The sequence below is a fragment of the Saccopteryx bilineata genome, chromosome 12, assembly GCF_036850765.1.
Source record: "Saccopteryx bilineata isolate mSacBil1 chromosome 12, mSacBil1_pri_phased_curated, whole genome shotgun sequence".
In the NCBI taxonomy this organism is placed as follows: Eukaryota; Metazoa; Chordata; class Mammalia; order Chiroptera; family Emballonuridae; genus Saccopteryx; species Saccopteryx bilineata.
Genome location: NC_089501.1, coordinates 56,772,015 through 56,799,560, shown reverse-complemented (window position 1 = coordinate 56,799,560; position 27,546 = coordinate 56,772,015). Strand labels below are relative to the sequence as shown.

The following is a 27,546-nucleotide window of genomic DNA, read 5'->3' as shown; positions in this document are numbered from 1 at the left end:
GGAGAAATAAATGACATAGAGGCTAAAGAAACAATACAGAGGATCAATGAAACTAGGAGCTGGTTCTTTGAAAAGGTAAACAAGATTGATGCACCTTTAAGTAGACTCACCAAGAAAAAGAGAGAGAGGACTCAAATAAATAAAATTAGAAATGAGAGAGGAGAAATAACAACTGACACAACAGAAATACAAAATATTGTAAGAAAATACTATGAAGAACTGTATGCCAAAAAACTAGACAACCTAGATGAAATGGACAAATTCCTTGAAACGTACAATCTTCCAAAAATCAATCTGGAAGAATCAGAAAACTTAAACAGACCAATTACACCAAAGGAGATCGAAACAGTTATCAAAAAACTCCCAACAAAGAAAAGTCCGGGGCCCGATGGCTTCACAACGGAATTCTACCAAATATTCAAAGAAGAACTAACTCCTATCCTTCTCAAACTATTTCAAAAAATTCAAGAGGAAGGAAGACTTCCAAACTCCTTTTATGAGGCGAGCATAATTCTGATTCCAAAACCAGGCAAAGACCACACAAAGAAAGAAAATTATAGGCCAATATCTCTGATGAATATAGATGCTAAAATCCTCAACAAAATATTAGCAAACCGGATCCAACAATATATGGAAAAAATCATACACCATGATCAAGTGGGATTTATTCTGGGGAGGCAAGGCTGGTACAATATTCGTAAATCAATCAATGTGATTCATCACATAAACAAAAAGAAGGAGATAAACCATATGATAATTTCAATAGATGCAGAAAAAGCATTTGATAAAATCCAGCACCCATTCCTGATCAAAACTCTCAGCAAAGTGGGAATACAGGGAACATACCTCAACATGATAAAAGCCATCTATAAGAAACCCACAGCCAACATCATACTCAATGGGTAAAAATTAAAAGCAATCCCCTTAAGATCAGGAACAAGGCAGGGGTGCCCCCTTTCACCACTCTTATTTAACATAGTCCTGGAAGTCCTAGCCACAGCAATCAGACAAGAAGAAGAAATAAAAGGCATTCAAGTTGTAAAAGAAGAAGTAAAACTATCATTATTTGCAGATGATATGATATTGTATATAGAAAACCCTAAAGTCTCAGTCAAAAAACTACTGGACCTGATAAATAAATTCAGCAAAGTGGCAGGATATAAAATCAATACTCAGAAATCAGAGGCATTTTTATACACCAACAACGAACAGTCAGAAAGAGAAATTAAGGAAACAATCCCCTTCACAATTACAACCAAAAAAATAAAGTACCTAGGAGTAAACTTAACCAAGGAGACTAAAGACTTGTACTCGGAAAATTATAAAGCATTGATAAAAGAAATTAAGGAAGATACAAACAAGTGGAAGCATATACCGTGCTCATGGTTAGGAAGAATAAACACCATTAAAATGTCTATATTACCCAAAGCAATTTATAAATTCAATGCAATACCAATTAAAATACCAATGACATACTTCAAAGATATAGACCACATATTCCAAAAATTTATATGGAACCAAAAGAGAACACAAATAGCCTCAGCAATCTTAAAAAAGAAGAATAAAGTGGGAGGTATCACACTTCCTGATAGCAAGTTATACTACAAGGCCATTGTACTCAAAACAGCCTGGTACTGGCATAAGAACAGGCATATAGATCAATGGAACAGAACAGAGAACCCAGAAATAAACCCACAGTTCTATGGACAACTGATATTTGACAAAGGAGGTAAGGAAATACAATGGAGTAAAGACAGCCTCTTTAACAAATGGTGTTGGGAAAATTGGACAGCTACCTGCAAAAAAATGAAACTAGATCACCAGCTTACACCACTCACAAAAATAAACTCAAAATGGATAAAAGACTTGAATGTAGGCCATGAAACCATAAGCATCTTAGAAGAAAACATAGGCAGTAAGCTCTCCGACATCTCTCGGAGCAATATATTTGCTGATTTATCTCCACGGGGAAGTGAAATAAAAGACAGGATAAACAAATGGGACTATATCAAACTAAAAAGCTTTTGCACAGCTAAAGACAACAAGAACAGAATAAAAAGACAAACTACACAATGGGAGAACATATTTGACAATACGTCTGATAAGGGGTTAATAACCAAAATTTATAAAGAACTTGTAAAAACTCAACACCAGGAAGACAAACAACCCAATCCAAAAATGGGCAAAAGAGATGAATAGACACTTCTCCAAAGAGGACATACAGATGGCCAATAGGCATATGAAAAAATGCTCAACATCACTAATCATTAGAGAAATGCAAATTAAAACCACAATGAGATATCACCTTACACCAGTCAGAATGGCGCTTATCAACAAAACAACACAGAATAAGTGCTGGCGAGGATGTGGAGAAAAGGGAACCCTCCTGCACTGCTGGTGGGAATGCAGACTGGTGCAGCCACTGTGGAAAACAGTATGGAGATTCCTCAAAAAACTGAAAATTGAACTGCCTTTTGACCCAGCTATCCCACTTTTAGGAATATACCCCAAGAACATCATAGAACGGCTCCAAAAGGAGAAATGCACCCCCATGTTTATGGCAGCATTGTTTCACAATAGCGAAGATCTGGAAACAGCCCAAGTGTCCGTCAGAGGATGAGTGGATTAAAAAGCTTTGGTACATATATACTATGTAATACTACTCAGCCATAAGAAATGATGACATCGGATCATTTACAATAACATGGATGGACCTTGATAACATTATACGGAGTGAAATAAGTAAATCAGAAAAAAAAAACTAAGAACTATATGAATCCATACATAGAAGGGACATAAAAATGAGACTCAGAGACATAAACAAGAATGTGATGGCAACAAGGGTGGGGGGTGGGGGGAGGGGGGAGGGGGTGAAGAAGGAGAGAGGGGGTAGGGGAGGGGAGAGGCACAAAGAAAACCAGATAGAAGGTGACAGAAGACAATTTAGTTTTGGGGGAGGGGTATACAGCACAATCAAATGTCAAAATAATCTGGAGATGTTTTCTCTCAACATATGTACCCTGATTTATCAATGTCACTGCATTAAATTTAATAAATAAATTTTAAAAAAAGAGCTATGTAAACATCAAGACCTCAGAATAAAAGACCATTTTATCATCAAAAAAAAAAAAAGAATAGTATGTTATGAGCAAGGATTATCCTCAACTTGTCGTTCTAGGTATTTTTGCCATTTAAAAATAAGACCATTGGGATCACCCAAACTAAAGTGGCTCTATGTGGTTCCACATCCTTCTCCCACACACACACACACACACACACACTGCACACACACATTGCACACACAAGCCACATGCCACGTGCACACACACCATAGACCACACACATGCCACATACCACATGCACACACACATTGCACACAATGCCACATGCACACACATGCCATGTGCACACACACGCCACATGCATACACACACATGCACACGCAGTGCACACACCAAGGTGTTGCCGCACCCGCAGCCCTCCCGGAAGGCTGACCTCTCTCCTGTCACCGCAGACTCCCCGGGCGTCCCCCCCAGCGCCAACGCCCACCACCTGTTCAGAGGCTTCAGTTTCGTGGCCTCCAGCCTGGCCCAGGAGCCCCTGCAGCAGGACCCGCACAAAGCCACGGTGCATCCCATCGTGCAGGTACGCCAGGGCCCACGCCACTCACCCCTGGCAGCTCGGGAGCGGGGAGCGTGGGCACCAGGGCCGCAGCAGCCTGAGCCACGCCAGCTGACGTGGGGGCGCTGGCCGCCCTGGCTCTCCTCCGGCTTCACGGGGGTCAGAGCTCCATCCAGGGCATCTGGACCGTGGCTCCTTCCCCTGCTCCACCCTCACCCGAGGTGATGGTCACAGGGTGCACTGTGGTGGAACCCACAGTTGTCACACGTGGGTGTCTTCCCTGTGGGGAGTCGAGCCAGGGTCCCAAGAGAACACAGTTTTCTTTGTGGGTGCATTCCCCTTTGGGAGGTCAGCGAGGGTGGCCTTTTCATCAAGAGTTTCCTACCTTATTAGTATAGCCCGACCTGGAGACGTCACAAGAACTACGATTAAAATTTATTTAGAACCCATTCAGGCTAAGTTGGATGGAGCTGGATTTCATATTTCAGAAGGGAAAACACTGTGTGTCTGAAGTGAGCACTGGCCGTGACTGTTGGTGGCCTTCTGTCTGCACGCTGTAGGGGAGGCAGAGGGTTTGCCCCGGTCACCACGGGCAGAGCAGGTGGAAACGTGGTCCGTCAGCCGCCACCGTGTGCTGCGGTGTCTAAAATGACCGTAACCCGAGAGGTGGGGGAGATTGGGATTCAGATCGGGAGCCATCGCTACGAGCTCCATGGCCTCAGTCAGAGGACCTCGCTCCCTCCCGGCCTCCGTGTCCCCGGCCGCCCAATCTGGACCCTCCCGTTGTGCCTGCACCATGTGCCGTGCCGAGAGTCTGACGGCGCTCTGCCCATTGCCCCTGCAGCAGCTGCACGGGAACAACATCCACTTCACCGATGGCTATGAGATCAAGGAGGACATCGGCGTGGGCTCCTACTCCGTGTGCAAGCGGTGTGTGCACAAAGCGACTGACGCGGAGTACGCCGTCAAGGTAAGGCCGCGCGTGCCCGGGCAGTGCTGTGTGCAAGCGCCGACCCCACAGTGGCCCCCGGTCACCTTCCCAAGCTCCAACACGATGAAGTCCCATTTGCTTTGACATGCGGTCACGCCTCTGAACATTGCTTTCCAAATCATGAGTATTTTCCGTTCTATTCAATGTCCAGGTGACTGACCACCTTCAGCAGCTTTATACAGCATACACTCTGGAGCTTAGGGCACTTGGTATTTGGAAGATAGAGTTGGGACAGGCATTGCAGTTGGTAAAGGAAGGGAGGCGGTCAGGAGAGAAGGTAGGTAGTCACCAAAAATAATCAAGTCAAAGAAATACAAATAAGCTCAAACTGGATACATTTGCAAAGGCTCAAGCTGATGGTTTTACTCTCAGCAGTCAAGAAGAGTAAATAGTAACAATGATCTCTAATCCAATTTGTCACTCTCTACACAGTAGCTTTGGCTTCTGTTAATTGTTGCCAGATTCAATATGTGGTCTGGAAATAGAACACATCAGTTTCTTGAGCTTTCTGGTGAGTAAAAATGTGGATTACAGCTCAAGTCTCCTGCTACATTGTAATCTAATTTGTGGTAAAGCGTTAAGTATTACATTCTCTGGACAAGACGCTGGACTCCACCACCTGCCCCTGAGGCTGAACAGGACTCTCAAGGGGCCGGGTCCAGCCTGGAGGCATTGTAACGGAACCGCTCTGGATCATCCTGAAGGAGTAGCCCGTGGCACTGCCTGTGGTTTGCAAAGAACATTTGGGAAAAGTTAGAAACTGTCCAGCAGGCTGCATTTTTCTAAGCACTGAAAAACTTCTTCAAAAATGACGGCTCAGTGAGATGACCCTCCTCCTTCCCAGCTTGCCCGTGCTTATATGTGAAAATAGGTTTTTCCAAAAGGTGCGTCCCCGAGAACGGCATGTATGTCCCCTGGGATGTCTGCCCGGTGTCCCTGCACTCACACTGAGAGTACACTCAGCCCCCGTCTAAGAAGATGCAGCAGACAATTCAGGCCCCCTTGGTTCAGTTTGGGCTGGGAACTCATGACTTTTTGACAGATTTATCTGGAATTTCTCAAACAAGAACAAAAAAAAGAGCGTGTTTAAATAGGGACGGATGATTAAATTTGTGAGTTCCACGGATAAAGTCCCCATGAAGCCTGTCTGGTGTCGTGAGCACATTAAGGAGATTTTGGAGGAAGACAGCTGAGTATGAATTTTAATCAAATTCTGGGGAGGACTTGGGTTGACGCTAGCATGAGGGAAACTGTCCTGTCAGCATGTCACACAATGGGGAAACCCTCCTGTGTCACAAACTGGTGACCCCCACAGCCCGGGCACATGGGCTGATGTGTTTCTGAGATGTGGATGTTTATGGAAGGCTTGGAAGGATGCCCACCGTTGTCCACCCAGGTGCCGTCTGGACGCAGGAGTGAGGACAGCAGACTCACCTTCTGCCTCAGATGGGGCCTTTGTTTACACGTTGACATGTGTGTCACCCACACTTCATAAGCGTTCTTGAGCTTCTTAGCATTCCCTTCCGCATAGGTCATTTCTCACAGAATTTCCCCGGTTTATCGGGAGTTCAGCCCCCAGAGAGCGCAAAGAAACGGGTCCATTGTTCAGCCAGCCTGGCCACTGAGACAGCCTTCCGGGGAAGAGCCGCCCCTGTGAGCCCGGGCAGCCACCACTGTGTCTCTGAGAACACCCCTCTGACAGAGGCGGTGGTGTGCCGTCCCCCTGGGGCCCCACGTGCAGCGCTCACACGGACACCACCTGAATTCAGCTCTGTTACAAGGCCATCACTCAGCACCCTGAGACCTTGTTGAGGGCAGACTCTGCTGGTGGTTTCTGGGGGGATGTCAGCGGTGGTCCTCCCAGGTCAAAGGGCTGGGCCCACGGTCGAGGGTGGTGGTCAAGGAAGAGCGGGTCTCCCCACTCCTCGTCGGCAGCCACAACACTTGCTGGAGACCGGAGCTGGCGGAACTTCCAGGGGTGTCCCTCATCCTCTCTGAGACGGCACGGGTCACGATTCAGTGTCTGGAAGATGCTTCCACCAGCCTGGCACAGGAAGGAGGCGGCCACCTCCTCAGTGACCCAGAGCTCCCGGCACATTTGAGCCAACAGCGGCCACAGCCGGTCTGGGTTTCCTGGAGGAGAAAGATTTCCATGGCAAATGTTCAGTGTTTTGCGACCCAGACTGCCGTGACGCACTCCAGGTCACTGCTGTGCTGCGTGGCCAGCGTGGTCCCGGTAGAACGGCTCTGTGCAGCCGCTGCTCGTGCCCAACGCCAGGCGCCCCACACTGACGGCGGAGCAGGGTGTGGTGTGGCTTCCCTCTCACAGAAGTGGGGGTGTGGCCTTCAGGTGCCTGGCCTGTGAGCTGGATGTCAGGCTGGGCCACTGGAATGTAGCTCTGCCCACTCGGCCACCGCCCACGCATCTGCGAGCCCAGCGATCCAGATTTCTGGGTGGGAGGGGCGTCTGCTCCGTTCTGAGCAGCCCTCCACTGGGTGTCCTCAGAGACACAGCGAGGTCAAGCTGACTCGGCGGTCGGCCTCCTGAACAAACAGGCAGGTAGAGCAGGTCTCGCTTGCAAAGTAAACTCAAGACCTACTTATCTACCAACAGAACAGACAAAAACAGAAAAAGCAGCCCCACCCTGGCCGGAGAGCTCAGAGCATCATCCTGAAGCACAGAGGTTGCCAGTTCGATCCCTGGTCAGGGCACATACAGGAGCAGATCAGTGTTTCTGTCTCTTTCTTTCTTCCTCTCTTGCTAAAATCAATAAATAAAAAAGAAGGAAGGAAGGAAGGAAGGAAAGAGAGAGAGAGAGAGAGAGAAAAGAAAAGAAAGAAAAGAAAGAAAAGAAAGCAGTCCAGCCCCAGCCAGTCAGGACCTCCTCCTCCAGTGACGTGGTGACTCGGAAATGTCCCCACTGACTGAGGGGAGAGGGGCACTTACAATCTTGGCTGACCACTAGGACCACAGCCAGTACAGTTTCACCCAGGGCAGGTCTGCACAGTGGGATGATTCCCTGGGGACCCTGGAGTGTCCAGGAACATTCTGGTCACAGCTGGGATGGGAGTTGCCCACTGTTCCCACAGGAAATGATCCAGTCCAAAATGTCAGTGGTGCGTCAGCACCCCAAATCCACACTTCTCCAGCCAACCCGGGAATACCTTAAAATTCCTGTCTGAAGGGTCGTGCCCGCCTCCCGTAAATGCCGCTCGTAGGGTAGCCGGGAAGGAACGGAACACCGGGCATTTCTACACAGTCACGCGTGGTCCTGGTGGAGCGTGAGCCGGCAGGGGGGAGGAGGGGCGGGAGGAAGGGGGCCTGGGCCGCAGGCGCGTCCGAGAGCCTCACAGCCCGTGCCCTGTCCGTTCCAGATCATCGACAAGAGTAAAAGAGACCCCTCGGAGGAGATTGAGATTCTGCTGAGGTACGGCCAGCACCCCAACATCATCACCCTCAAGGACGTAAGTGGTCTCCCGGCGGCAGCGACCTGCTTTCGGCTTTGCGTTTCCTCAGCGGGCGCCAAAAGGCTGCTCTCTGCCCGGTTCAGCCACCTTGCACAGCATCCCAGGCACGAGCCCCAGCTGGCTTCTGCCGCACGCACGTGCAGCGAACACACAGCAGCCGGTCTGCCTGACCTGCGGGTCCTTTACTCACATCCTCCCCGTCCTCCCCGGTCACACAGCGCGAAAGGTGTGGGTCCCACCGGTCCAGATGCACACGGTCCCTGGCCGGTCCGTTCCTAAATACCCCTACACATAACAAGCGGAGAGGGTGGGAAGGTCAGGTCGGAGGCTGCAGCTCCCTTTCCCTTCCCTGCTGGGCGGTGAGCGGCCCTTCTCCCTGGACGTAAAGCGAGCAGGAATCGAGCCCCATTTGAGCCCCTGGAGAGGCACCCCCAGCCATCCGTAAAGGGCTACAGGCTGTGGTGGTGTTTGGGGCCGGACGGGAGAGTTATCCTACCCTCCCCCAAACTCCAGACTGGTTCCAGCATCGGGGACCCCAAACCACAGGACAGTGGGTTTCCCTTTGAGCCCCGTCTGTCCCAGGAGCAGGAGGACTTCCCGACACCCGTTCACTTCTGGGGAGAACGGGAAACAGGTACCTGGTCAACAAAGCTGAAAAGGGAGCCTGGCTCTGTTCCCGGGGTCACCGTCACCTCCCGTCCACTCCGTCCCATGTTCATGCACCTGCGAAGAACCAGAAGCACAAATCAACTAATTTGGAAAGTCCCCGAGCGTGGTAGCCCACTTTTATGACGAACGTCACCGTGTGTGCATTCTCGAAAGTGGAGTGCAGGATTTGAGTTCATAAATTCAGACATCCGTGCAGCAAACGAGCGTTACATCTTCTTCTGAGTTCAGAGTCAGGGCAAACCCCTTTTATAACTGGTTCTGAAAATGCACCGATGTCTCAGCTGAAACGGAGCCGTGTGTGGGTGTTGGACACCGTGTCTGTGGAGTGCTCCTGGGTGCTGGGGTGCTCCTGCAGCGTGACCTGCGCCCACACAGTGTGACCACGGAAAGAGCCAGAGCGTCAATGCTACTGTGACAAAAGCTCTTTCTAATCGCTTTTCTGAAATGAAAGCTCTCCCCTCTCCCTGTTTGCACCCTGAGCTGTGACTCTGCGGCCCTCCTTGTCTGGACCCCCGGGCGTCTGGCTGCTCCAAGCCTTGTCCTAAGCAGAGAGGGCCTGTGGGCTTGTCAGAAACACAGGGCGCGGCTCCACGCGGACCTGGGAGGTCAGAACCGGCCTGTCCAGAAGCCCGCCCCCCACCCCCACCTCAGGATGCTGGATGCACTGGGAGCTTGTGTCCCAGTCCCCCTTCCCAGTCCCTGACCTGATGGGAGGCGGTCATGAGCTCTTGGCCTCGCTGTCATACTCCCTGCCCAGCTACCCAGTAATTACGCTGGTTTTTTCCCCAAGAGCCGCGTCTGCTGTGACCGGACTGGCCACGCACTCAGGCCCGCACAGGCGCACTGAGACCCCAGCCTCCGCGCATTGGTTTTGCGCCCTCGCCCGCGGGAGCTGTCCCTCTCCCCCAGGGACCAGCGGGCCTGCGGGGGCGGGGCGGCCGCTTCGGAGTGCAGAGTGCTGACTTCCCCGCGCTCCTCCCCTTGGCCTCCCAGGTCTACGACGACGGGAAGTTCGTGTACCTGGTGACGGAGCTGATGCGCGGCGGGGAGCTGCTGGACCGCATCCTGCGGCAGAGGTGCTTCTCGGAGCGCGAGGCCAGCGACGTGCTGTGCGCCATCGCCAAGACCATGGACTACCTGCACTCGCAGGGGGTGAGGCCCGCGGGGAGGGCGCCGCGCGGCGAGGGCACAGCGCGCGGAGGGACCAGCGCGGAGGGAAACGCATGAGGCTGTACCCCACCCCTCCCAGGCTTCTCTCTGCATCACAGTATCTCTTAGGCCAAAGTCACCTGGGCACCTGGTGAATCGGGGGCGAAGGGAGCAAATCAAATCCACCTGGGTCACTTACAGCAAAAACCTGGGTCTGATTAAGGGAAATGTTAGAATTTCTCACGCTTGCCCTATTTAAACTTGAATTTCTTCACCAACGCAAAGGCACACTGTTGATAAACGTGACAGTCCCACCGAGGTCCTCAGAGCCGTCGTCACAGTCCAGGGGCTGTCCTCAGCTCCTCTCTGTGCACCCACTTCACAGATGAGGACAGTGGTGCACGGACAGGTTAAACACCTGCCCCGAGTAGCACACGAGTGAGGGACAGCCGGTGCCACTGGACACTGCCTCCCAACTTGTGTTCTCAGCCGCAGACTTGGCCTCATGGGGAGGGGAGGGCTGGTCCCCTCCTCCTCACCTGCCCCCTCCCTTCTGGGATGTCTCAGGAGACAGGTGTCCTTCCCTGGCCAGCTGTGTGTGTGTGTGTGTGTGTGTGTGTGTGTGGCCAGAACCTGTTTAAGTGCAGTCATCTCTGAACAGGAGTGTTCTTCCAGGACCACACAGTGGGTCCTCCTGCGCGGTCACCGAGGTCTGGGTCCTCCTGTGTGGTCACCGAGGTCTGGGTCCTCCTGTGTGGTCACCGAGGTCTGGGTCCTCCTGTGTGGTCACCGAGGTCTGGGTCCTCCCGTGCGGTCACCGCGGTCTGGGGACACAGCAGCCCTTGCCTGGTGGTGTCTGCAGGTTTGCTCGTGGTTTGACGAGCAGGTGCTAGAGCTGGACCCACGCTCTCTTGTCCCCTGCTGACGGGTCCTCTGTGAACCAAGCCGGCTCCCATGTGTCCTTTTGACTCCACTCCTTGTCCTCTCGCTGGGTTGTCCCAGGACAGTGGACGTGTTCAGGTCCCGAGCTCTCTGCAGGCACAGCACATGTCCCTGCAGCCAGCCTCCGTCCTCTTCAGAAGGAACTGCTTTGTGCCCTGACCAGCCGCTTGGCTTTGAGGGGCAGCTGGCCCTGCCATCAGCACAGCTGTGCTGACCCCGTCCTCCCTGCGCCGGGCAGCGGCCCCTCACCCAGCACAGCGCAGTTCGGGGACTCGGGGTGCTGCTCACCCCCACCCCTGTGTCGGTCACTGCTCTCCTGACACCCAGCCCTGCAGGACCGTGCTGGGCACGAGGGAATAGTGATCTTCATGTCCGTTTCCCACACTCACCGCATTTCCTTTCGTCCACTGGCCCCTAAGCCATCCCCTCACCGTGCAGAGCTGCCTTCTCAAATATGCATTCACTGTCCGAGGGGTGTAGACAGGCCCCTCGGAGTTGAGTGTCCGTGTGAGAGCGAGGAGGGGGCTCTTCTAAGCGCCCCAGCTGACTGGCCCCCACTGCCCGGTCTGCTCAGAGTAAACAAATCCTGAGTAAGCCCCACCTCCTGGAGCGCTGCCCCCCCCACACACACCCTGCTCTCCCGCTCTCTCCCTCCGTCCTGGGCTCCCAGGTTAGGTGGACTCCTCCTCCTGCCTTCCCAGGTTGTCCATCGAGACCTGAAGCCGAGTAACATACTGTATATGGACGAGTCCGGGAACCCCGAGTCCATCAGGATCTGTGACTTCGGGTTTGCCAAGCAGCTGCGCGCCGAGAACGGGCTGCTGATGACGCCCTGCTACACGGCCAACTTCGTGGCCCCGGAGGTGAGGCGGGCCCCGGGCCGGCAAGGGGCTGGCGTGTGGCAGAATCTCGGCTCCGGTCAGCAGTAACATCCAAGAACAGAAATGAATCAGAAAAGAGTCGGCCAATGACCTTGCTCCAACACAACTCATCCTGTCATGTTATTTGCTACCTGTCCACAATAGCCAAGAGGTGGAAACAACACACGTTCATGGCCACATGGGTGAACAGGTGCCGTCCATCCATGCAGTGGAATACTACTCGGCCCTAGAAAGGAGGGAAATTCTTGCCCTGGCTGGGTAGGTCAGCTGGTTGTGGCGTCATCCAGACACACCAAGGTTGCAGGTGTGGTCCCCGTCAGGGCACATACAAGAATCAACCAATGAATGCATAAGTTAAGTGAAACGACAAATCAATGTCTCTCACCCCCTTTCTCTCTAAAAAAAAAAAAGTCAATAAGTTAAATTTTAGTTTATAAAAAGGAAAGAGGGAGATCCTGTCTCAAGCTACAACACGATGCGCCTTGAAGACATTCTGCGAAGTGAGAGGAGGCGAACACGAGGGGATAATGCTGGACTAGTCAGCTTCCTGGAGACAGAGAGTGGGTGGTGGCTGTCGGGGCCGGGCGGGGGCCGGGAGCGAGTGCTAGACGGGCCAGTGTGTCAGTCTGGAATGACGAGGAAGTCTGGAGAAGACGGTGCGGGCGGGTACACAGCAGTGTGGGTGTGCTTAATGCCGCTCTTAAAAATGGCTAAGATGGTAAATTTTGTGTCTAGTTTGCCATAATAAAAAAGAAATGCTTCTGCCTTAAAAATGAAATTCTTCCAGCCCTGGCTGGTGGCTCAGTGGATAGAGAGCATCAGCCCAGGGTATGGATGTCCTGGGTTCAATCCCCAGTCAGGGCGTACAAGAGAAGTGACCACCTGCTTCCCGCCCCTCCCTCTCCCCCTTCTCTCCCTCTTCCCTTCCCACAGCCAGTGGCTTGGTTGTTCCGAGCATGTCAGCCTCAGGTGCTAAAAGTAGCTTGGTTGATTCGAGCATCCACCCCAGACAGGGGTTGCCAGGTGGATCCTGGTTGGGGCACATGCAAGAGTCTGTCTCACTATCTCCCCTCCTCTCACTTAGCAAACAAACAAACAAAAATAAATGCTTCCTTCTGTCTCTGTCCTGTATCCGGCAGGAGCTCTGCCCTCTGAGGGTGCTGGTCTTTGGGGAGCCCTGTTCAGCACGTTAGTGTAGCTTTAGCTTAATAAATGACGCTCCTTGTTCCCCACGCTGCCGCGATCATTGTCCCATTGGGAAGTTGAATTGTCTTCCCCACGCGCTTACCTGTCACCTGTTCTTCCCCTCCAGGTCCTGAAGCGGCAAGGTTACGACGCAGCGTGTGACATCTGGAGTCTTGGGATCCTGCTGTACACCATGCTGGCGGGGTAATGCCAACCCTCAGATAGAGGCCACCCCATGAGGCCATTCCTGCCTCTGGGGCAGAGGCCGGGTCCCAGCGCCTGTCCCAGGGCACGGACGCGGGCGGACCCTCCGACTTCCTCCGTCCCTCTCGGGAGGACCGAAGAACAGGCTAGGGGGTGTAGCCATGCATTTTCTTTAGTAGAAGATCTATCCAGAATTAGGGGGCTGGGCTACAGACCTCAGCTCACCCACGGGACCCCCCGGCCTCTGGCCACATGACCATGTTCTCACCACCGTACGGGGCGGCTCCCTGAGGAGGCCGGGTACCTTCACTCCTTCCCATCATCCTCTTGAGCCAAGATGCGCCTGTAAAAGGTCACGGTCAAACAGCATCTTGAAGAAGGAACCGGCATCCCAACATTGCCGTTAGAACCACACGCAGTGCTTTCCTGGGGGTGCCTGTACTGATGTGTCTCAGGGTACACAAGCGGTGACAGAGCAACGTGTCACGAGGCCTCAAGCACCATACGCAGTTTATATTTGTGCGTGTCCCTGCTGAGATCCCTGTGGTTCTTACCCATGTTGCCCTTGAAGCTCAAAAAATTAATTTTTCAAAAAACCCAGAGTTGGTAAGAGTTCAACCAAGGGTCTAGCGAAGACTTCAAACCTCAGGCTCTCCTCTGTGATAGTACGCTATCTCCATGGAAACCAAATCTCCAGGAAAACCACGGGAGTACCCTGTCACCAAGGAACCCAGAAAGGGTCCAAGGAAGCCCACCCTGGGCCCACGGCACCCTCCTCACCGGCCCGTCGACCCCTACCGCTGACCGAGCCATTCCCCAGCAAACTGTCGCTCTTTTTATATCACTGTCACTTATTTATCAAGAAAGAGTTTTTCCCCTCAAGAAAAGAGGGGCGGGAGTGCCACGTTAAGCAGTAAATTGTGCTGCACCACGGGTCCTGGATTTGGGGCGTAGCGGGGAAGGAAGGCTACGTTGAACCACAGAGGCAGCATTCCGTTGTGAGCCTTACGGAAGGTTATGAGATGGAAGCTCATCTCCGTCAATCCTCTCGTCACTCACATAGGTTCACCCCCTTTGCGAACGGTCCGGACGATACCCCCGAGGAGATCCTGGCCCGGATCAGCAGCGGGAAGTATGCCCTCTCCGGGGGAAACTGGGACTCCATCTCCGAGGCGGCCAAGGTGAGCGGCTGCCTGAGTCCTCCTTCCGGAGGTGTGGGAGCACTACAGTAACCATGTGGGAGGGCTACAGTAACCATTTTATCAGTGACAGAGCTAGAGGACCCCTTTCCTATGAACAAGAGACGTAGCCTCGTAGCTTTTTTTTTTTTTAAGCTGCTCAGTTAAGCCTGACCTTTGGTGGCGCAGCGGATAAAGTGTCAACCTGGAAGGCTGAGGTCGCCGGTTCAAATCCCTGGGTTTGCCTGGTCAAGGCACATATAGGAAGCAACTATTACGATCAGGTGCTTCCCACTTCTCCTCCCCCCCACACCCCCTCTCTCCTAAAATCAATAAATAAAACCCAGGTTGCTCCGCTAAAAATGATGTTTGGCAAGAATATGTCCTAGTACTTTCCAGGTTTTCTACGGGTGGGGTGCGTCAGGACCAGTAAGACGTAGTATGTGTACGGAGAGACAGAGACGGGGAGAGGGGTCATTTGTAGGAAACTGGCTTTGCGTGGTTGTGCAGACCCCCCAGGACCTTGCTGAAGTCTTCCTGCGCTGTCCCCCCCCACTACGCTCCCCGACCTTTGACCCTGGCACGCCCTCCTCCCTGTGCTCACCCCACCACATGCCCCCCGCCCTCCAGGGACAAGCAGAACCTGCCCTCCACTTGTCCTCACTGAACCCACACGCGGGAGGTACGGAAACGTATTTCTTTGCAAAGAGATCTGGGTGAGGTCAACACAGGTCTCTGCTTTCATTGTCATCACACTGGATACGAGAACAGAAACACTTCCAGGAGGTGTTTACTTTAAGAAGTTACCAAGATTAATGTTATCCCCTATTAAAAGGCATCAGTTTCTCTATGGGGAAAAAAAGGTACCGTTCTAGTGTGTAGTATATCCTCGTCGTGGTTTACAACCAGACATCTGCTGAGGACTTCGGCTTGACCCCGTGCGTCCTCCGGAATTCCTTGATTCCGTGTTGCAGTGTGGGGAACGCAGACCAGGGAGAAAGCCTGGGTTTCCGTCATGGGCCTTCCTTGGGCATGGGGCCAAACACTGTAAACGTCAACATCTTCACCTAAAACCTAGGGACAGTGACACGTACCCTCTTTCCCTCAAGGACGATCCCGACGACTCACACGAGCAGGTGTGTGAGCGCTGTGCAGACGCCCCACCACGGTGGTGATTGCACATGTGTGTACACGCATGTACATGTCATGCAATGTGTACGTGTAACACGGAGCTCTGTGTTTTACCAGCGTTAGGTGTTTTTATTATTGCTTTACAATCATATGATCACATCGTGTCTATGGGACAGGAGTCTGTGGGACGTATGTGATGCTTACAGAGGGTCAGTTCCGCTGTGTAGCAGATCTTTGTGGGTCATCCCGATAACAGTGTCGCTCCATACATTGTTGTGAATTGGCTCACTATCTGGGGGACGTTTATTATTTCAGCTTCTCCCCCTGGGAAGGTATCACCTTTACTAAAGTAGCACTGCAGTAACTTATGAGCATTGTTATATATCTCCATGTTTGATTTTTTTTTTTTTAGAATTAGAATCTTTAACACACTATAAACCTGTGAGGGTAAAAACTTAAAAACCAGTCAGTCACATCCTTGTAACCTGAAAATAAATATTTGACCCCAAAATGCATAGAGTCCCTTAAGAACCGTGGTTGAGTTTTGCCATGGCGGGAGAAAGGGGTTTTGCTGGGGAGGCCCTGTGAGCAGCTCGGACCACCCCCTTCCTGTCCTGCCTTTGACCTTCCCCACAGGACGTGGTGTCCAAAATGCTGCACGTGGACCCTCAGCAGCGCCTGACAGCGGTTCAGGTCCTGAAACACCCGTGGATTGTGAACAGAGAGTACTTGTCCCAAAACCAGCTCAGCCGACAGGATGTCCACCTGGTGAAGGTATTCACGAGCATCATGAGAGCCCAGTGGTGGGGCTGGGCCCAGGAAGGGTTCTGTGGGGTCGCCCCAGTAACCTAAAGACTCGCAGTGTGCAGAAGGGGGCCGACCACGGGTCCAGATGAGGATCCCAAGTGGGCGTGTGTTCACATTTCATCACATACGTGCAGTCACACACAGGACTCTGAGTCACAACTTCTGTTAACATGGCGATCAGCTTCACTCTGTGTGTGTGTGACAGAGAGAGACAGAGAGAGAGAAAGGAAGACACAGGGATAGAGAGAGAGAGAGAGAGAGGTGGAAGGAGTGTCTCATGGCTGTGCAAACTCCCCGTCCCCAAATCCTCAATTCTACAAACTTCTCTAACAGCCCAAGCAGCAAATATTTTAGGCGTTCAGAGCAGATGTCCCTGCCTCACTCAACGCGACCCCTCGCAGCACAGAAAGACCCCTAGACAGCAGGTGCGTGGACAGGCGTGGCGACGTGGCAGGAGAGCTTCATTTATGAAGAGGGCAGTCACTGGCCCAGACCGCTGGCCCTGCCTCCCCACCCTGCTCTCCTGTAATTCTAATGGATTTATTTCCCCAGCACAGGTAGCTCGGAATCGGGCTCCGCCTCTTAAATGCGTGTGTCCCCAGACCCGGGGGCTGTGAGAGACGCCGAAGGCTGTAGGCTGAGCGTGGGTGGGCACACGGACCACATGCTCACCCCAGCCCTCAGCAGGAACCGCTCACCCCCAGGGATCAGATCTTCCCAGACGGGGTTCAGCTCGTTCTGTGCACGTTGGGGTAGTCTCGCCATTCGACCATCCCCAGCCTTAGTTTTCCTGACCTTGGAGAATGACGACCTCTGGGTCCCTGCAGTCACGCGTCCTGGAGCGTCCTTAGCAAGTCAGGCGTGTCTGGTCACCTCCGTCGTGACTCAGCGAACCAGATGGACGGACTTGGGGGTCCACACCGCAGAGCCAGCAGGCTCGGATTCACTGCCAGGCGGTGACCCTTGGCTCTGGGCCTGGTGTTGGGGTCAGCCATGGGGGACAAACCCATCCTACGGGGTCAGCTGTGGAAGTCATCCACCATGTGAGCTCACGAGACCGCTGGCCGAGGTGTTTGGCCCCACCCTGTACGCCTGTCCACAGCGTGCCTGTCTTAGCTTGCAGTTCCACTCTGCTCCTGCGGCCCCTTCATCTCAGCAGGATGTGAGACCCTGCACCCGGCACAGCACTCAGAAACAGGACACAAGCCACCAAGGCTTTCATTCCCCAAGTGACCTCCACCAGGGCAGGCGCCTCTCCCGGGGCCCCGTTTGGGGGGAGGACCCTTCCTCTGAGTAGTGGGGGGCGCCCTGGCCTGCAGGGCTTGGAGTCACCCAGTTAGGAGAGTCCAGTCTAGACCAGTGGTTTTCAACCGCTGGTCTGTGGTTGACCATTGGTCTACACCAGTGGTCGGCAAACTGCGGCTGGCGAGCCACAGGCGGCTCTCTGGCCCCTTGACTGTGGCTCTTCCACAAAATACCACGTACGGGCGCTACCTCGATAAGGAATGTACCTACCTATATAGTTGAAGTTTAAAAAATTTGGCTCTCAAAAGAAATTTCAATCATTGTACTGTTGAGATTTGGCCCTGCTGACTAATGAGTTTGCCGACCACTGGTCTAGACCATCCTGAAGACTCAGGCCTGCTGCTGTTACCCAAGTTAGTCCGAGCTCCTCCAGGGAGGCCACGCAGAGGCGGCCGGGCCGGCCTGGTGTGAGTGTCCCTGTCACGGACCCAGCAGGCCCAGAGCAGACCGGCCGTCCTGCCGGGAGTGGGAGGCTACTGACCTCAGCCTGGGGCCCTGTGGGAGTCTGGAATATTTACCCCAAATCAGCAGCACAGTCCAAGGCCAGTGAGGGATGGTAGTGGACAGGGTGGTGAGGCCGTGAGCTCGCCGCACTCGGTGTCTGCAGGGGTCTCTCCTCCCCCAGCCCCCAGCCCCCAGCGGGAGCGCGCCCCGTGGTCACGTGGCCTGTCCCTTGTGTTGCAGGGCGCGATGGCGGCCACCTACTTCGCTCTGAACAGGACCCCTCAGGCCCCGCGGCTGGAGCCTGTGCTGTCGTCCAGCCTGGCCCAGCGCAGAGGCATGAAGAGACTCACGTCCACGCGGTTGTAGCGCAGCGGGACCCACGACGTCCCCGACGCACGGGCGCCAGCCTGGGACCCTGCCGCGGGCGCGGCCCGAGTGACCACGGGCACCTCGCTCCGTCCGCACGTCCTCGTTCAGCCCGAGAGGGTCTGGGCGGCGCCCTCCCGAAGCCTTGCTCTGCTCACCTCGCCGCCTCCTTCCCCAGCAAGCCGCAGGGGCTCGGCCACCGCAGCCCCCGTGCCCAACGCGGGCGGGCTCCTCCCGGCTCCGCAGCCGCTTGCCGCAGTTCACGCAGGTGGACACGTCTGCACTGACCAGGACGGTCTCCTCCCCCCGCCCCGCCCCTGGGTCACATCTCCCACACGTGGTCCCTTTCGTGTGTCAGAGGGAGCCTCTGTGGCCGCGCCTCCCTGGGAAAGGCCGGCTGCGAGGTCCCCGGGCTGCTCGCCCCTGCAGGGTGACAGGACGGGGGAGCAGAGCCCGGTCCCCTGAAGGTAAAACCCAAAGAGCTTTGTCCTGTCGCCACCGTGGTCCCGACGGAGGTCCGGCATTGTGTCCTCTGCGGCAGGTCTCAGTGGAGGAGCCCCAGCACCGGCCTGCAGTCGGCCTTGGTACCACATCTTACGAGAACTACCCGTCCCCCGGAAGGAGCGGGGAGCCCGAGCCGCTGGCCCCTTGTCCCCGAGGGCCTCGCGCCCGCCCCCAGCATGGGGAACAGAGGCCCCTGGTGCTGGTCAGCTGACAGCCGGGGTCCGCTTCCCCACAGCAGTGGGTTTGCCTGGCTTGGTCTCCTCCCCCATCCAGGGAAAAGCTGTGACCCCCAAGACCCTGAGCCGAGTCCTCCGTGTCGCTCCACGGGAGGCAGGAGGGGCGGCCGGGAGACAGGAGCTGCATTATTAGTAGAGAGGTGACGCGCTTTGTGGAAGCCGTGCTGCGTGGTTCTGTTCTGCTGCGGGCGCTGTCCCCTCAGGTGTTCAGTGACGGTCCGTGTGTCCCCGCAGGTGTTCAGTGACGGTCCGTGTGTCCCCGGGGTGTGCGCTCAGGAGCCAATGCCGCTGCCCGCGGGCTGTGCCGTCCTTTGTTAAATAAGGTCGTGACAGGCTCAGCCCTCCGCCCCATCTGGAGGAGAGAACGTGTGTCCCTCAGTCCCCAGCCTGTCCCCACCCCGGGGAGCCACCTCCCAGCCGCAGGAGAACTCTCTGCTACTCGCCAGCCGGCCATCTGTCCCTCCGCGCTCCGGCGGGGCTGCGGAAGCACCTGTCGGTCACAGCCAGGGTCATAGCCAAGTTTTCGCTGAAACAGCGAGATGTCACTGTGTTTTTCGTCCCTTGCTCTCAGCTCACTCTAGTACCTGACACACCCACATGTGCCACTTTCTGAAAAGTTGCCCCTTAGCTCGGTCTGTGCTTTTCAGTCAGACCTTAGCAGGTGAGCGTAATTATTCCACACAGCGTTTTGTTTTTCCCAGAACAAGACATATAAAAGGTAGGGACAGAGCCTGCACCTGTTCCCTGAAGCCCCCTGAAGCCTTTCTTGACCTCTCGATAGGAAATGCTCCCCCGGAGCTCAGATGAATTTTTCCCACAGTCATTTTGCTCTGGTCTGAATTGTTTCATTTACTTGTTAGAAACAGGAAAAAGCAGAGGCCCCGGTCCCAGGCTTTCCCTCTAGACAGCAACCAGAGTCAGCGCGTCTGTGTTTGCTGCCTGCCCCCCCCCCCCCCGTAGCTGCCGCCCCTCGGCCTGGCTGGTCTGCGTGGCCTGTGTCCCTGAGCTCTGGCCTCAGGGGGTCCGGCCTGGCTGGTCTGCGTGGCCTGTGGCCCCAAGCTCTGGCCTCAGGGGGCCCAGCACTGAGGGACTGAGATGCGAGGCAGGAGCATGTGTCCCTGCTGTCATCGTCTCTGCAGCGCGGTGAGTGCGGGCTGACTCCCAAGCTGTCGGCTCCAGAGGGACCCCTGAGGCTCACATCACCCCCACCCGGCCCTTCGCGGGCAGGGGACATGTGGCCCTGGAGGCCCGGCTGCCTCTCCTTGCTCCGCCGAGTCTGTGAACACCTCCATGTCCTCACCCTCGTCCAGGACAATGTGAGAGGCAGCCTGTGAAGTGACGATACCACACTGGAGACCAAGCTTCTAAAAGTGAGATTGCGGTGGCCACAGGGTCGGCGTCTGCACGCGGTGTGACGAGTGTCTTCACTGCGCCCCTGCGGGGCTCCCCGACACGCTCCGTCGGCCTCACACCGATGACAGAATGTCACAGAGCCCCCCCTGCTCACACACAAAATCTCACCCCCTGGATTATAAAACCACAGCATTTGTCATAAGAAAACCGAGCCCCAGACCTCAAGCCTCTAACCCGCCTCCAAGTGGACCCTTCACAACACCCTCGGGTGTCACCGCACCCTGGCCGGCATCCCACGGGTGTGCACACTTTCAAGACACCCCACCCACGTCAGATGGGCGAGAGCGAGAGAGATGTCACTTCTGTCCTTAGGTCAGGCTGTCCGGGTTCCGAGCGAGCTTCGTCCGTGTTGCCGTTGGGGAGGCTGTTCGGCTTCCTGAGTGACACACGCTCTCCTGTCACCCAGTGTTGTTCCTTACACGGTGTTGTCCCCGAGGCCGCGAGCTGGGACTATCCCTGGGGTCTCTCTGGTCCCCCACCCCGCGTGCTGCTGTCCTTCACCCCCGCACGGTCATGAAGACTCGACAGAACAGGGCCTGGGCGGCGAGGAGGAGCCGGAGGGGACACGGGTGTCCTCGCCGGCTCGGGAAGGGAGCGGGAGCGATGTCTCCGCTCCGCCCGGACCTGACCCAGCACTTTGTTTACAAGCCGCGTGTATGTTTACGGGCCTTTCTCCCTTCTGTTCGCGCTTCCGGTCTGTGTTAGAGCCGGGCGGCCACTGTACAGGTATTTATTATGCTTTCCGGACTTTCTGAATAGATTTTTTTAAAAAATAAACGTGGGTTTTATGAAGTGTAACCTTCCTCTGGCGTCGCGTCTTGGGTTTCCGGTCTTGTTGCCGCTCGGTCTGCAGATGAGCTCCTGACTCCCTGGTCCTCCGGCTGCGGTCACCTCCGCTGCCGCCAGCGGGCACTTGACGGGGGCGTGGGGCCGATCGCCACCCGCTCCACCTGACAGCCGCGCGTGCGCGTGCGTGCGTGTGCGCTCCACGCAGGGCCCCGTTGCGCAACCAGACGGGGCACTTTCAGGAGACAGGGGCCTGTCAGTGTTGTTAGTGAAGCAGGAGGCCGGGCAGTGACTGCTGGGAGCCGTCCCTCCGCCCCCACGCACCTTCCTGCGCCCCCGCCCCTGCTCACAGCCCCGCGCCCCCGGCCCTGGGCACCTGTCCCCCACGCATAGCCCGGCGCCCCCCTGCCCCTCACACCTGCCCATCGTTTCTTTATACAGAAATAAAACAAGAGGCTCTGCTGTGTGCGTCATCCGCTTTCCCACCTAATTCTTCCTCCCACATGGTCAATACTTAACCCTCTGCGTCCGCAAGTGAGGGACACACAGACCGTCCTGCCCTGGTCTGGGCACTGCCCCGGCAGAACAAGGGCCTCTTCCTGCCATCCCGAGACGCCTGTCCGGCAGGAGCACTGACACCACAGGGAATCACGGGGCCAACCGTGAACGCAAGGAACTCCACCTCCGTCTCACCTTTTAAGATCAGACCCCACACAGCAGGCAGCGCGAGTCCCCCCACACATCAGCTCCCCGCGCCCCCAGGCCTCAGGGCGACAGAGGGGCCTAGGGGGGCGGTGAGCGCACACAATGGGTTTATGACACAGCTCCCCCCCCCCACTCAGGGAACCCCAATCCGTTAGGGCCTCCCTTTGCCCCAAAGCATGATGCAGTCTCTATCTTCCTGGGCCGTGCTGTGCCGATGTCTTTGAGAAGATCGGCGAATGCCAGGCCCCTAGGGAATCACCCACCTACCAACAATGAGCTGCTCCAGCCATGTCTGCTGTCCCCAAACGCTGAACTGACAATGTCATCTGAGAGGCCACCGGGAGAGGAGGCCGGCCCATGCGTGGGCTGCTGCCTTCATCTCGTGGGCACGTCAGCTGCCGGCCACAAATGCATCTGAGGACAGAAACACCTGTTTTCTGTGGGTTGGAAAACAGCCCGCCACACGCCTTTCACTCGGAAGATCGTGTGTGAGTGCTCATATTCATCTGGTCCCTTGTCCTAAGTAATGCCGTCCCAGAGCTTCACTGGATCCACGTCCCTAGATGCTGAGCACGAGGTCAGGCTGGGAACAGAGCCGTGACCGGGGCTCCTGGCTTCACATGCAGCCTTGCGGTCACCAGTTCTCGGGCCCAACACCCCCTCACACACATCCCATCAGGCCTGTGACCTTCCAGGTAAAAGGAGTCTAACCTCGCGTTTGAGTGGATTCTAACAGCTCGAGACTCGGGACCCAGAATCAGAGACCCCAGTGGGTCTGGCTCTGCTGCCCGCAGGGGTGGACACGTCCCCATTCTGGCCCACTCACTTCTGACATATGTCCAGTCTGGGTGGATGCTTGTTACTTCACTCCCACGAGGGAAGACGGTAAACAGACGCCCAGCCTGGAATCAGTCCTCAGTGCAGCGGCGGGTAGACCCCACGGTCGCTGAGTTACGGCCGAGGTTCCGGCTCAGACGCATCATGCGGCAACGAGCTCCACCTGTGTCCGTGTTTTCCCAGAAATTCTACCTACACGCTTCTCCCTCCGGAGGGGAGAGGGCTCCGTTCACGGGCTCTTAGCTCCCCCAGAGTTTCCGATCCGGACTCGGGGACTCACAGGACACTGGCAGCTCGGGTCACGTGGACACGTGTGTCAGAACCCACAGGCTTTCCAACTCCCTTCTTCATCGTGTCTGACTATGGACATTCTAGTCCTAAACAGCCATTGAAAAGGTAAGTGTTCATACCAAAGAAAACTTAAAAAAAAAAAAAAAAAAAAAAGGAGAGAAAGAAATTGAAGTCAAAATTAGCTTCTTTGTACAAATTGAAAAGATGTTTTTAGAGCCGTAGGTTTTGCTAACGACATACACTTGAGCCTGTGGACAAAATGTCTTCACTGAAACTCAGAACATGTCCCAGGAAACCAGTGTCCCCTGGTACCCAGACGAAAAGATTCCTCTGTGAACAGTCATGAAAACTGAACCTCTGACCCCTCAGGAAGATTGAGGATAAAATAACCAAGTTTGACCTCGCAGCAACCCGAGGGATCTTGGGATTCGGAGTGGCTGCCGCCTACTTGGGAGGGAGACGGCCCTCTGGGACCACTGAGCCCACTGGGACCACTGGGACAGCCCAGGACCTCTGGGACTCACTGAGGTCCCGATGGCCGTGCCCTGAACTAGTCAGGAAAGGTGCCACTGTGGAGACACTGGCCCAGCTGTTCCTCATTCAGACAAATGTTTATCGACACCATCCCTCCTCCAGGAGAGGTGACGAATCAGACACTGGCTCCCGAAGCTGCCTGCCCCCCACCGGCTTACACCCTAGTGGGAGGAGAGAGAAGCAGAGGGCCGGTCACTGTCAGCCTGGCCTGTAGAAAGGTCCGAGAAGAGACGGCTTGAGCCGACATTCTGAGGGCACGCTCCGAAGCAGGATCTCGACGGATTGAGAAAACGCTCTGGAATGGCGGTTTTGCGGTTCCTTTGGGGCGTTCAGCGTCAGAGGAGAAAGTGTAAGGAAGGTGCACAGGACCCACTGGTGGTGGGGGGTCAGGAGGCGGGAGGGCGTGCAGTGGGAATCTCGAGGAGTGGAGAAAAGGGAACACAGAGAGTTTCCTACTGACGAGGACAAGATAGTTATGAACATCGGCGGACGTGGAAATGGTGTGCGGGGACCGAGATGACGCGGAGGGCTCTGCGGTCTCGAGTGCTGGTGGCTGGGTGTGCCCTGAGGGTTCTGGGAAAGAAAGTGACTCCCACGTCACAGGCGTGTCATCCCAGGTGACTCCCGCGTCACAGGCGTGCCGTCCCAGGTGACTCCCGCGTCACAGGCGTGCCGTCCCAGGTGACTCCCGCGTCACAGGCGTGCCGTCCCAGGTGACTCCCGCGTCACAGGCGTGTCATCCTAGGTGCCTGTGAATGGTGGACAGGGATTGCTGACGGCACAGATCGACCTTTGCTAATCGTGATGGCTTACCATTACCTGCCCAGTTAGGAATTCACGATCAGATCACCCTGGGTGGTGACTGTCAGCCACTGAGCTTGTCAGGTTGATCACAGATCCCGTTTTGCAGTCTCAAAGTCAGTGGCATAGACGTTGTGGCCTGGCAGAGGGCAGAGGGCTGTGGGAAGTGGGGTGGGCACCGTGGGCTAATCCGGACGGGTCGGGGGAGGCGCCACTGGGCCCGTGCCAGGGCTGCCGGGAAGCCCCAGAGCCCGATTCTGGTCACGAGTGTGTCTTCAAGTCACTTGGTGAAGTCCAGCGGGCAACCCCCCCGCCCCGCCCGATCCTCCTCGTTCAGCTTGCGCTTCAACGAGGTTCTGCACCAGAATCTTCGAGTCCCACGCTCGGCCGACACGACACGGTGGCCCGCGGGGTTCTAAACATGCCTTCGGTGTGCTCAGAGGAGCGAGATGGCCTGTTGGCAGTGGGGGGGGGGGTCACACAATTTGTTTCTTCTTCCCACAACATCATCGCCTCCTCTGGAAAGTGCAGTCCGTGTGCCTGCACTTGTCATGATCTGCCACCAGAGGGCGGCGTCAGCTCCCTCCACGCAGGCACTTGTCACAATCTGCCACCAGAGGGCGGCGTCAGCTCCCTCCACGCAGGCACTTGTCACGATCTGCCACCAGAGGGCGGCGTCAGCTCCCTCCACACGGGCCCTGGGCACCTGCCCCGGTCGGAGGCTGGCTGTGCTCACCTCTGCACCCCGAACCCTGCACACGCTCCGCCCGGTACCCGGGGTCACTGTGCGCCAGGAGAAAGTCCGGGAGTGGCAGCAGTCAGGGGGACCCCGATCCTGGCTCCCCACATGCCCAGCAGGACGACCTCCCTGGAGCTTCCAGAGAAACTGTGGGTCAGAAGTATGCTCTGCCCTTCTTGTAAGGGGCCTGCCCTCCTGACCTCCTCTAGACTTGCTCCCAAGGCCCCCTCCAAACACCATCACCCTGGGGTTAGGAGTGAACAGACGCACTGCGAGGACACACTCACACACCCATCGCACCCCCTCAGCTGTGAGCTCTTGCTCAGAAACAGTACCGCACGGTTCCGACGTCATCAAGGCCCTGGGTTGACCCCCTTGCTGTCACTGCCGGCAGGAGCCCCCGCGTGTCGGGGTGTCCCGTGAGCAGTCTATGCACCAGCTCATCCGGCTGGTCAGGGAGCCCCCGCGTGTCGGGGTGTCCCGTGAGCAGTCTATGCACCAGCTCATCCGGCTGGTCAGGGAGCCCCCGCGTGTCGGGGTGTCCCGTGAGCAGTCTATGCACCAGCTCATCCGGCTGGTCAGGGAGAACACCCGCTAAGGCCATGGGAAAGGTGCTAAAGGGACCAGCTGGATGCCTCGCATGGACTCTGGCCATTTCCCAGTTGTGGGGGGCCTGGAGCTCCCTTCCCCAGGACCTCCTGAGGGCAGTTCAAGCTGCCTCCCACCGGCCCAACCTCCTGCCCTCCTGGCCTGTCAAAGCTCCGCTGTCTCTCCACCCTGCTGTCTCCATCCTGGCTCTTGGTGTAGCCTGGCTTTAACTTCGTCTCTCTCTCTGCCTGTTTCTCCTGTCGGACTGTGATCATGGACCAGTCCTCACCTGCTGTGTTGGCCTGAGCCCCAGCAAGCGCCTGACCTCTCCGGGGCACTCTGCACTGGCTGGGCGGACGGGTGAGACTGAGCCCGGGACGGGAGGGACCACAGTGCAGAGACAGGTGGCAGCCCACATGCAGACCTGAGCTGCTTTCACTTATCAGGAAACACCCCCTCCTCCCTGCCCCCACCGCACCCCACCTGGAGCCCCTGGAAAACGTCATTCTGACACTCAGGTTGAGCGGTGCGTGACGGGTGAGAGCGCCTCTGCTCAGCAGCTGGAAGTCACCGTCACGGTTCACGTGCCAGCTCGGCGCTGAGCCGCGTGGGGACCCTCGTCTCCTGGCTCCTGTGACAGGAATGTGGGATGGAGTGTCAGTGTGCTACTCCTTCTGCCCGGGGGGCCCTGTGTGGCCGTGCACAGAACACAGGGAGGGGGACAGGATGGAGGGGAGAAGTCACACCGCTTCCCTCTCTCTCTCTGGCCACGTCCAGAGTCGCTTTTACAGCCATTGCAGCCAACGTCTCCTTCGGGCCAAGCACCCCAGGACACGGGGGTTTGTGTGAGCTGCCCATGATTCTGTCGGGCCGCGTCCTTTGTTCTGAAGCATAGGAGCCGGCCAGAGATGAAGGAGGAAGACGACCCAAATATCAGCTTTCGGAAAGGCCCTTCAGAACCGCCACGCCGGGCCCGGCAGCCCACGTGGAAGCTGCCCTGTGGTCGAGTCAACAGACTTCACCTAGTCAAACTTTAACCCAAACTCTGGGTAAAAGATTTCCGAGGAGGCACACTGACCTTTGTCTGTGCCTCCCTGTCCTGGACTCGTCTGTGTAAGAGGGTCCCAGTCCCAGTGTCATCACTGCCCACATGCCAGAAGTCCGCCGGCTCCTCTAACCTCCCTGGCTTATATCCCGTTGGGAAACGTGCCATCTAAGGCCTTGACAAAGTCAATAAAGTTCAAGTTTCCACACTTTGGCTTCAGGCTAAGAAGAGATACCACTGGGGGGGGGGGGCTTGCCAGGGGTGACTTAGGTGAGGGGCACCGTTGCCCAGGCCTGGGCGACACGGGGGTGGGGAGGCAGCAGAGGGAACGAACCACCGGCCACTCACGGGGAACAGCGGGCAGGCCCGCCCCTCGTGTTCGTTAAAAGAAGATTCACCTTCATTAAAAGCATGTTAAGCCAATGTGACGTATGCAGAACAGACGTTCATTTTTCGACTGCCTGACACGTCATTTAGATTGAAGACAAGTTATACGAAAGTGAGTTAAAACGCAGCTGACCCACTCCACTGTGGAAGGGGATGGGAATGAATGAAGACCACCGGGCTGCATGGGGTGTGAGCACCTCCCAGGCCCACACCGGACGTTCAGATGCAGACAGACACATATTGCCAACCCGGGGCCCGGAACACAGAAACGTGGAGTGGGTACACTGGAGTCTTTGAGGGTGTCAGCTAGAGGCGAGAAAAATCGCTTCCATCCCAATG

At 55.7% G+C, this 27,546-nt stretch overlaps 1 protein-coding gene across 5 annotated transcripts in view; it reads left to right on the top strand.

Annotated features, from left to right (window-relative positions):
- RPS6KA2 (ribosomal protein S6 kinase A2) overlaps positions 1-21,271 on the top strand; it is a 251,982-nt gene extending 230,711 nt beyond the window's left edge. For all 5 annotated transcript variants that reach the window (XM_066248033.1, XM_066248036.1, XM_066248037.1 and 2 more), the window contains 10 exons: positions 3,515-3,645; positions 4,466-4,591; positions 7,988-8,077; positions 9,743-9,901; positions 11,542-11,703; positions 13,034-13,110; positions 14,174-14,291; positions 16,056-16,193; positions 18,216-19,284; positions 19,316-21,271. In XM_066248033.1, the coding sequence (XP_066104130.1) occupies positions 3,515-3,645; positions 4,466-4,591; positions 7,988-8,077; positions 9,743-9,901; positions 11,542-11,703; positions 13,034-13,110; positions 14,174-14,291; positions 16,056-16,193; positions 18,216-18,341 (1,127 nt within the window). In that variant the 3' untranslated portion in view covers positions 18,342-19,284; positions 19,316-21,271. The remainder of the gene's footprint in view (positions 1-3,514; positions 3,646-4,465; positions 4,592-7,987; positions 8,078-9,742; positions 9,902-11,541; positions 11,704-13,033; positions 13,111-14,173; positions 14,292-16,055; positions 16,194-18,215; positions 19,285-19,315) is intronic.
- The last annotated feature ends 6,275 nt before the right edge of the window (positions 21,272-27,546 follow it).